This window comes from Bradysia coprophila, assembly GCF_014529535.1.
Source record: "Bradysia coprophila strain Holo2 chromosome X unlocalized genomic scaffold, BU_Bcop_v1 contig_35, whole genome shotgun sequence".
NCBI lineage: Eukaryota > Metazoa > Arthropoda > Insecta > Diptera > Sciaridae > Bradysia > Bradysia coprophila.
This window is the reverse complement of record NW_023503325.1, coordinates 2,846,262-2,857,577: the sequence shown is the minus strand read 5'-3', so window position 1 is coordinate 2,857,577 and position 11,316 is coordinate 2,846,262. Positions and strand designations below refer to the sequence as shown.

Genomic DNA, 11,316 nt, shown 5'->3' with positions numbered 1-11,316 from the left:
TGTTATGATGTGTGGGAATGCTCCTAACGTAAGCCATCGACTTTATTGATACATAATATGGAACCCATTGTGAGTATGCTTTGAGGAATTATTTACCGTTTACCATAACTACTATTAAAATCTTTTACTTCATTTGTTCTAACATAAATTGTTGTATGTACAAGGACACTAGCCCCACTTAATCTTTGATTTTTAGTCAATGTTGCCCATCACAGATGGTCACCCGTTTCTAAAACGTGAAGACACCCATGAGCCTATGATTATATTTATGTGAAAAACCGTCTATTATTGACAACAAACATTTAAATGGAGTCTTACATAGCGAAATGTGTGTCAAAACGACAGAAGTAACCAGTTGTACATAGCACTATAGCTTGGTTAACAAATAAAGTATTAGATTTAGTCATTACATCACAATGCAGCTTCAATTGATGTAAAGTTAATAGTTGTCGGGGAAATGCCAACATAATAATTCATAGATTTTGTCATCTTTGCAGCGCAGAGTAGGATCTGACGAAATTAAGACAACAGGGAAGGTATAGGACAAGTGAGAACAAGAAGTAAGAGGTGTAAAACCTGAGAAAAGTGAGAACTGGTTTTATGAACGCCGTTCATTGAACGGTCCTTGTGATACATCTTCGATTTTTTTTTGTGATAACATCACGCAGGGGCAAATATTGACAATTGTTTCACCTAAGTTTCACCAAATTTTAATAAAAAAAAATCAATAAATTTGGAATTTGAGTTCCTCAGTGAAATTTGGTAAAATTTAGTGAAATATTTCTCAATATTAGGCATTGAACATCAGCGATTCCGGTAAGGAATTTGTATTAGGTGCCTAACTGGCGAAATTCTTATAAAGTCAGTTAGATGATTATTTACGGTGAAGTCTCTCGTATTTATAAATTTTTAGTTATCAGAATGAACATGTGAGAAAGTGCAGCTTCCACTTGCTAGCTCTTTCGCTCACATCCGTTCCTATCTCTGAATAAATATTATCTCTCAGATGTACTATTTTCTATATACCTCATCTCCACTGTACCATATGCCCCCTTTTTGTCTTACGAATCACTTTTCTTATCATTATGAAACGAAAGTTTGAAAATATGAAACCGAGGTGAACCGTACGCTTTACGATTTGTCTTTTCAAATGATATACCGACGTTACAATAGTTCCACTTTTTGAGTTCCACTTTTCCTTTTATATTTTCCTTTTACAAAATAAGTGAAACTATCATCACGTTGCATATATAGAAAGTTACAATAGTTTTACTTTCCTTGGAAGATAGTTCCACTTTTTCCTTTTTACAGAAAAGTGGAACGAAAAAAGTGGAACTATTGTAACGTTGGTCCTTGACTGTAAGTCATGGGTTTTACGAAAGAAAATACACCGTACGTAACCCGTTCACTATGTTTAAAAATGTATGGAAATGTGATGAAAAAAAGTCAAATGTTAAAATTTTGTGCCCTTTGTTAATACGATAACTGGAGCAAAGTTCAACCAATTTTCAAAAACTTTTTTTTATTCGACGAAGTATTGAAATCCTCAGGTCAAGTTCGAAAATGGGCGGTATCGGTTCAACCATCTGGTAGTAGTTCTCGAAAGAAGCCTTTTCTTCTCTTTGTTAACACGATAACTGGAGCAAAGTTCAACCGATATTCAAAAACTTTTTTTTATTTGACGAAGTATTGAAATCCCCAGGTCAAGGTCGAAAATGGGTGGCATAGCTTCAACCATCTGGGAGTAGTTCTCAAAAGAAGCCTTCTCTGCTCTTTGTTAACACGACAACTGGAGTAATTCTTAACCGATGTTAAAAAAATGTGTTTGGTGGAGAATTGAATTAATTCCTGAGGTTAGGTTTTAAGATAGATTATGTTGGTCTAACGAACAAGCTGATGTTGCTAACAGAATTTTTGTATCTATTTCAATAGTATTTTTCTTGTTATGTGACTTTGCCTTGTAAACAAAACCGAATAAGTAAAACAAAAATTAACGAGTGTGAAGCGAAGCGAGTGCCGTAAATCACACTAGTTTAATTTTCATTGAAAACATGAGTCATTTTGACAAATATATACATTTTGTTGAACACATTCATTACAGTTTGTTTGAAATGTCAACTTGAAAAAAAAAGTTTTAATCAGGTTGACATTTCAAACAATCTGTAATGAGTCTGTTCAATAAAAAGCATCTGCGTGTCACCGCCTTAGTGATCAAGTCAGAAGTGTCTTAACCATCTGGGAGCAGTTCTCAAAAGAAGCCTTTTCGCCTCTTTGCTAAAACGATCTGAAGTCTTGTTATTTGATTTTGCCTTGTTAACAAAACCGAATAAACAGAACCAAAATTAAAGAGTGTCGCTTCACTCTGGTCGCAATTCACACGACAGTTAAAATTTTATTGAAAACATACGTCATTTTTTACCAGGGCAATTTATATACAAAGTTTCGAAGTTTCGATTTTCAGTGAAACTGAACAGAATTAAATCATCAATGAGAGATTTATTAGACCGTTCTAGTAGTTCTTCTTCTAAATGCGTTTTTGTGGCCATCAACACAGGCCCGCACTGGCTCAAAAAAGCCCTTCGGGGAAAAAGTTAAAAGGCCCCTATTTTCGGGCGACTCTTTCCAATTAGGCCCTCGATTCGTATTACTGATTACAATTGTGTAACTTACACAGTATACGTGAATCACACAGTGCCGCTACATCACACGGACAATTGCGACATTTGCATAGGACACAACGATCTGGGACGCAAAATTTGAAAAGAAAAATTGGAAATAGCTCAGGTAAATATTCGCTAGTGGAACATAAAAATGTTACAACTAACGAAAAATTTATTAAGAAAATTTCGCTCACTTCGCTCGCTAGTGAAAGCAGGGCTTATTATTGAGAATTTTTTTTCAGAATTTTCCGAGTTTTTTCATAATTTTTTCGGAATTATCCAATAATTAAAGTTCCCAATAAGCCCTGTTCTATGACCGTTAGAAAATTCCCATTTTTTGTACATTTTCTAAGAATTTTATCTACAGCCGGTAGAAAATTCCCATTTTTTTGCACATTTTCTGGGAATTTTATCTAAAGCCGCTTGAAAATTCCCATTTTTTGCACATTTTCTAGGAATTTATTCTATTGCAACGCTTATTATTGAGAATCTTTTTCAGAATATTCTGAATTGTTTCAAAATTTTTGGAATTTTGGAATTAAAATTCTCAGCAATAAGCCCTGTGTGAAAGTATACAAGTGTTGATTAGGAGAGGAAAAAATTTCGGTGTTTTCGGCAATTTGTACAATAAATGAGCCAATGAATCGTCAAGGAGGATGCAGTAAAATAATACAATTATATTCGAACCAAATTTAATGGTAAAAATTTGGTTCGAATACATAAATCGAATAAAAAATTAACTGAAAGGCCTCAGTAGGAAATCGAAGAAAATATTGAGAGAATTGACTCAGTACGAAATCGAATAATAAATTGAGAGAAAGGCCTCAGTAGAAAAATTTCGATTGGAAATTAAAGATTTTGCCTATGTTCGCTGAAATTGGCTACATTTGTTTAAAATTTTAAAAACCCCTGTCGGGACTTCGCCCGACTGAAGCAACAGGCCCTTCGGGAATCGCCCGAATGCCCAGTATGGCCAGTATGGTCTGCATCAACATACAAAATTACACTTCATTGAAATAAATCAATAAATCATTGCCAATAAAAATACTATTGAGAAGCTCAGACAATCAGTCAAGGGATCTGACCCACACAACCGGTGGGACCTAGTTCCTTAACGTAAAAATTACACAACGGAGTGAAGAAGTCAATGTTGTACAGTACACTAATACATAATGTGTCTTAGTCTCAGCTCTCCGTCTTACATTGAAATGAAATGCGAATGATTTATCAGTTAACTGTAATGAAAATACACAACTTTTATCGTCTGGTTTAATATTGATGTTTGAGTTAAGTGATAAATTCGTGCCGTCTAACAAGATTTACTAATTTCAAATATTTAATAATATTTTTTGTGCCCATGACTTCATTATCACAAATCTACTGCTTCACTTCGTCTTGATATATTCAAGGTGCGGGTGGGAACGTGCATGTGTTGAAAAATGTTCGTCGGTTCAATAATTTTCAAATTGTTTATTTTATCTGTTGATTGCAGCTTGTGTCGTATATTATATGCGATTGGTTGTCTAGGAATGATAGTCATCTTAAAGAGTTTTTCGGAAGGTGCAGTAAAATAATAATTTTAGAACTTTAATTTAGATTAGGATTTACGATTATTTTCTTTACCCAATAAATCTGAATAAAACGAACCATTTGACCTCGACCTTAAACCATCTGAATAGAAAACTTGAAAAAAAAACTGAGATTAGGTATAGTGAGTAGAAACAGTAAGTTCATGTATACTCTTAGTAACAAATTAATGAAGTAGACGATTTTATAGCAAAGACTACTCAGTACTCAGGGTCAGGATAGTCAATTTTTCGTCAAAAACAAATCAAACCAGAACTAGAACTGACATTCATACACTAGTATATGAAGTTGGTTAAGAGATGAGCCGTCACGCAACCCTATTAACATTAAACGGGATTTCTGATTATCGGGTTTCAAAAATTTGATTTGGGTCGCTTTTCAGTACCCTCTGGCTTCAAGTTCTTCGGTTTCAAAAATTTAACTCAGTTCGGGTTAGGGTAGGTTCAAGTTCCGAAAAACTTTGTCCTGCCCACCTCTATCCCGGTTCTTGTGTCAAGTTGCAGAGTTGTTGCTTATACCTAGACGAATCTGGTTATGAATGTATTTTCATGATCGAAACACCTTACCATTTGTAAACTTTGCTCGAAAAAGTGTACCAGACATTTCATTTATTTACCACTTCACAAACGATGCAAATGCACCTCCTTATTAGGAAAGAAGTCTTCAAGAAAAATTAGTTACCAATATAAACAAGCCCATGTTTGGGAACAAACCATGATCTCTTACGAATGAAACAGCAATGCGTTCTCGAAATTAGAATTTATTTAAAATTAATTAAAAAAAAAAAACAGAAACAGAAACATGACATTCAATAGTATAGCCTTTTACAACATAAATTTAAATATTTACTCCACTGCCTTACTGTGAGATTGATCCAATTGAATTGAATCATTTGGTCGAATCAATTAACACAATTCAATAAAAAATGTGTATCTGCTCTGCATGCATATGTAGCGTTACAAATAAATTAGTTAATTTAACATTGTGACTTAAATGTACAGACATTTTATTAGAACGAGTTTGTGTTATATGGGAGTTCTTGATAACAACGGAATTTCGAACACAAAGTTCATGAATAGCAACACTGTTTCTTTTTTATAGAGGTTTCGCCGTCCAATAATATAGCGAGTTTTGGACACAAATTGATCTCTCTATCAGTCCAACCAGTGCTTCGAATAATATTCTATATCAATTCAACTCGTTCAGGGTCGCACTGGCCATATGTTGAAGTCGGTCAAGCCTGAACGCTTTCACTTTTTGACGAAAATTTCTAAATTAAAGCAGTTTTCCACAAAAACTTGCGTTTTGGCGCCTCGAACGTCTTTCGATAACCAGTCCGACCCTGAACTCATTCAATGTTTCGTTTTTTTGTGGTAAAAAAAATTTTGGTATTACAAAATTGAAAGAGCCATAACACATGGACCGTACGATTGCCACCAGCTTTCGCATATAACTTATCTATAAAATATAATTTCTTGAAATGTATCCTACCCTAAATGTTCCTACTACTAAAAGCTTATCGGCATAATTTCGTTTTTTCTTTTATCGAATAGTGAAGTTTACTTTCTTTGGAATGGACGCTTAATTAATTTATAAATTAATGTATACGATTAGGAGAACGAAACGACGTAGACGTTTTAGAATAGCACTTTAGTGGTCCAAGCATTTACACTTATATGACAAGCGTCAGACTTAAAGTGATACGAGTTATACAGTGAACCACAGCTTGCAAATTGTATTTGTATAAAAGCGAAACAGAGCTCGCTGTACACATACACCAAACAATTTCTATGATAGTTCTTGGGACACTAAACTACTAAATAACGCTAGATAAGAATTAAGACAACAACAGCGAATGGCTATGAGGTAAATCAATGGTAATATTTTGCATTGATTAAAAAAATTAATTAAAAGACCAATATAAATGTAAACGTGTGCAGAAAAGTTGCTTTACTGCCTACCCCATGCGAAAGTTAACCATTACGTGTCAATTTCCCCCCTGAAAAAATGATCCATTACTACTTCCGGTTCATTTCACTTGAATTCTTTTGTGATGAACAACTCTCGCATAGAATAGGCAATAAACAAAAATACATTAGATGTGGCAATTCATTAATTCGGAATAGTAGGTTACACTGGATGCTGCGACAGCAATTCATTAGAAGAGGTAACAATTTTTGGATAAAAGCGAACTTACTCTGGTGTTTTTGAGCAACAAGCATAATGCCGTAACTGTCTTTTCGACAAGTATAGATTTTGTATATCCAAGCCGAAGGCAGTCTTTTTACTCTTGAAGCACACTGGTGAGGTTGTTTTTTTTACAGAATTATTAAGGCTACCTCATGTTATGAATTACTTTTGCAGCATCCAATTTACTGTAAGTTTGAGCGTCAGCTACGATAAATTATTGGTTATTTTGTGCTGAAATATTTAGGCAAATCTTTGACGTCTATATAAATGATATCAAATTCAATTTATTCAAATAATTTGGTTAAGGCTCGACATTGAATTCCTTCATGCTTCATAACCCTTTTCCGGGTTAAGATTTAATGCTGTGTAAAAATGCACTCTGTCCATGAATATAAAATACTTTGTGTTTTGTGCAACGACATTTCTGTTTGCTTCGAATAAAATGAAAGCAAAATAAAATGATCGAGTCTGGTTTTTGACATTCGAATTTCAATTGTCAAAAACCAGACTCGATCATTTTATTTTGCTTTTACCTTAATATAATTTTACGATTACTTAGTAAGTAGGTAAGTAGATAAAAAGGATGTTTTTTTTGGCATATCGATGAATCAGTGATATAAAACGTTATATAAATATATCTCCATTTAGAGACTAATTTTCTTTCGTAAAAAATACAAATTGATTTCGTGTATGAAAATGTTCGTCACTCTAAGCTACTGATCATTTGTATCATTGCCGTTCGCTAACTTTTTCTCCGCATTCTTGCCAGTCAACACTTTAAGCTCTTCAGCATCAGCCTCAACATCACCTTTTGTCACCTTCTTCCCGAAACTTTCACCTTCTTCAATTGTTTCTGGCAATTTTTTGTTTAGCGTTTCAGGCAAAAACAACGATAAAAGGCCTCCTACAAATGCACACGCACCCAGCACAATCAGAGGGAATGGCTTCCAAATAAGAGCCAATAAATTAATGTACGGTGCCAAAATGCCGCCGAAACGGGCAACCATAGATGATGCACCCAATCCAACATTCCGTACAGGAGTTGGAAATTGTTCGGCCGAAAATATGTAAACGGTGCCATAGCTGGATGTTATGGCCATTTTGCCCAACATAGCCAACGTTACAACTATCCAATTGTGACCGTCAGGCACTGCCATTGTTAAAAGTAATAATGTACCAGCTACTAACATACACCCGCAGAGAATGTTTCGTCGTCCCCATCGATTCAGAGTAAACAACAAGAACAGATAGGCGGGAATTTCGACGGCTCCAGAGATCACAAAATTTACAATTTCATTTCCTCCCAAATTACCAGTATTCCACGACAGTGCGTAATACGTACCGCTGTTCACGAACCAATCGAAGAATATCAAGAGAGATTTCTTACGTAGATTCGGATACCGAAACAGGTCCAAGACGGATGGTTCGTTTGCTGGTTTCTTCTTAACTTCTGTAGCGGATTCGTCGATCAAATTGTCATAAACCTCTTGCGGTATGGTTACTCCATTTTCTTTAGCTGCTTTTTGGATGATGATGACAGCTTCATCTTTGCGCTTCTTGGATAGCAACCAACGTGCCGATTCGGGTATGAACCAATAGTAAGCCATAAAGAAAATGCCAGGCAGCGTCAACGCAATTTGAAGGTACCTCCAGTCAGTTATGAAATATGCAAAGGCTCCCACCAACATATAACCCAATGAAAAGAACATCATACTAACAACACCGGCAAATAATCGCCGAGTCGGTCCCACCATTTCCATGGCTATTACATATGCTACCAAAAAGACGCCACTAGTCGTTGCTCCAACAATTATTCGGGATATGGTGTATGTAATGTACTCAGGAGCGATACCAGCTGTTATTCCAAATATGAGTTGTAGGACAAGTGATGCAAAAAAGACCGGCTTTCTGCCCCAATTGTCCGACATTTGACCAAATATTATGCTGCCCAACAACACGCCAACCATAAACAGTGAGTCGGATGTAGCCGTCATCCATGCTCGGTTGCACACCATATCCCATTCGCTAACCGTGCTGCTTTGAAACGTCTCTGAATAGTTATAGATGTATCGCTCACAATACACGGTTTGAGGGGCTGGTATGCCCGCTTGAAAATAATCATCCGTGTAATTTGCATCAAAATATTGGCAGGTTGTCGGTTTTTTGGTGAAACCATCGATTGGATAGGATAAATTGAAAACATCGTCCGGCAATTGGTAGCTGGCATTTGATAGTTCGAATGGCAATTGACAACGAAACGAGGGAGTTTTCAGCAGAAATACACCTGCCAGTTTATGGAAGGCACAAGAAATAGCAGGCAAACAAACCAACAAGTAAATCCGTCGCTGGTATCGTCCAAATTCACCCAAATAGGGGAACACGTCGTCGTAGCCCATTGTGTGTTGAATACGTTCTTATTTCACTTTTTTTTATTATCAATTCTTCAACTATATCCAATATACACGTGCTTCAGTTCGGTGTTGGAAATTGATGAATTTCGGTAGGTAAAACAAAAATCTACTTTGTCCGGCTAACTTACTTCACAGTTCATGTTGGATCTTTGGAATTTGAAATTGAAAATATGTTATAAACCGCGACGAACGATTATCAAGTCATAACTAACTGATTCGTACACACACAATAGACATTAAACCGAATCGAAAATGAATTTTCTTACCGGGTGCTATTAATCATCGTATAATACTAACGCCGTTCTTTTCGTGTTTCACATCAAATTTCGATGAGAGTTTATATCGGAAACCTACATGAAAAAGAACTATATACCAAAGAAAGACTTGCGCAGTTTGCGTATATAGAAAATCACACGAATTCAATACACACATGCCGGTCTAGCAAAGAAAAATTCATTCATAGTAGTAAAAATATCGTACGATAACCTCTCTGCAAAGCACGAACGTAGCAAATATTACATTAGAGATGTTGAGAAATAATACCACACATTTTACTCCACTGTGCATACATAAAAGGCGGCAACATAATGAGTATATGCTTGTTCTGAATGGATCGAAAACATCGTACGATGATGACGACTGGTATCCCTTTTTTACTCGCCCTTTAACACCAAACATATTGTATAGTATACACACGCACATAGCTTGTCCAAATCCTTGCAAGAGAGTAAGACAAAAATTTTGTCACTGGAATTTAACACAAAGACTTTTGTATGGGCCATAAAACGCACATTTATTCAAATATAAGGTCAAACGGAGATACACATAACATATATTTTACCTGCTGGATATTTGTTATAATTCTAGGGTTGGTGGTATACATATAGATGGTATATACTAGTCTACAGAGTAATAGTCCAGTACATAAAACATTGCTCTGAAAAACGATAATAGAAGAATCTTCTACGATATGTGCAGGAGACGTAAGAGATACTGTTTCGTGTCAGGAAAGATTTGAGCTATTTTTCTTTATAAACTTTACAACTTCAGGCGGCTCCAACAAGCCACAGCATTTTGAAGTAGCTGCAATAGTTGTTTGTTAACCAAGAGGAGAAAATCGGAAATTTCACTAAGAGCGAAAGTAATTCGCTCAACGTGGAATTTCCTATTTCTCCCCAAGGTGAGAACACAACGTTTTTCATGCTTGCGTTTTGCGAATATCCGTATTTTTGTCCACTTTGAAGAAAATAAAATGAATAGCGTGTTTTGGCGCCTCTCAGAATGACAACCAAACGCAATTTTCACAGTGGACAAAATAAGGATTTTCGAATCGCTAGCATTTTCCCTTTACGAATTTTGCACCACTTAAAGGCCATTCACAAATTACGCACGATCTAAAGGTGAAGGGAAGTCTCACATACGCTTTATACATTTACGAGATTTTCTACATACATTTTCGAGTACTCAGGAGGAGGGGTTGTAAAATTCGTAATTTTTGGCGAGCCTCGTATGTATGTTAAAAACAGAAAAGAATAGTTATTTGTGTATCTGTTTTGGACGATTGTTTTTAGGCAATTTCGCGAGTTTTAGACCGAACGAATCGTCCAAAACAGATACTCAAAAAAAAATTCATGTAAGGGCCTTACATTGTGAGGGGTCGAAAACCAGAGAAAAATCTCAAAACTTCCTCATTTTCGGCTCCGACACATGAAAAATTATTTTCGACGCCACTCGGCCTGACAAGAAACTATAAGCAACTTTTAAAAGTTATCAAAATAAGCAAGGTAATTGCAGAGGGAAAAGATATTTGAACAGAGGTCGAGCGGGTTACGATGCCATACAAATTCGTCCTCAAACTTACAGCGTTTTAATATAAACTTTATAGGTCAATGGCTCATGTAGCGACTAGAGTCATCAGGATTTTTTAACGACTAGGTTGGACGGCGTCGATTTGTTTTAACCTGTTATATACGGCAAGCATATGACCAGTATTATTATCGGCTCTACTACTTCAGACGATCAAAGTTTTTATAATTGGTTGATTTCAAATCTTGTACTTCAATATTTTTAACATGCATTTCACTATGTAAAGGACCATATTACCCAGAACGTACCATTATTTTTGTCGTAGTTATCGACAACAGATGAATAGCCGTATGTGACATGTTAATCACTCCAATCTGCTCTAGAATATAAGCAAAATTTATATGCAACAAATGGGGAAGCGTCTTGTTGTACAATTGTGATATGGTAAATCCGGTTATACATCTACAAGAAAAACTGGCTCATTTAAATTGTAAAAATTTGCATATTTCCGCAAAATTATGCAACGGATGGAATCAGGGAACAACAGAGAACAATTTTTAAAGATCTGAAGAGTTTTCTCTTTCAAATTATATATGCAGAAACAATTACGCTATGTTAGGTCACTTAGAGATTTTTTAGAATAAATGCTAGCGCGGTACAAT

The 11,316-nt window shown here is 35.6% G+C and overlaps 1 protein-coding gene across 1 annotated transcript; it reads right to left on the bottom strand.

The window, feature by feature from the left end:
- Positions 1 to 6,977: 6,977 nt before the first annotated feature.
- LOC119069556 (organic cation transporter protein) lies at positions 6,978 to 9,175 on the bottom strand. Its single transcript, XM_037173637.1, has one exon. The coding sequence runs from the start codon at positions 8,831 to 8,833 to the stop codon at positions 7,151 to 7,153; it is 1,683 nt and encodes a 560-aa protein (XP_037029532.1). The 5' UTR covers positions 8,834 to 9,175; the 3' UTR covers positions 6,978 to 7,150.
- Between the last annotated feature and the right edge of the window lie 2,141 nt (positions 9,176 to 11,316).

Bases quoted from the DNA above. Each gene is read 5' to 3' on its own strand.
- LOC119069556 (XM_037173637.1), bottom strand. From the start codon at position 8,833: ATGGGCTACGACGACGTGTTCCCCTATTTGGGTGAATTTGGACGATAC.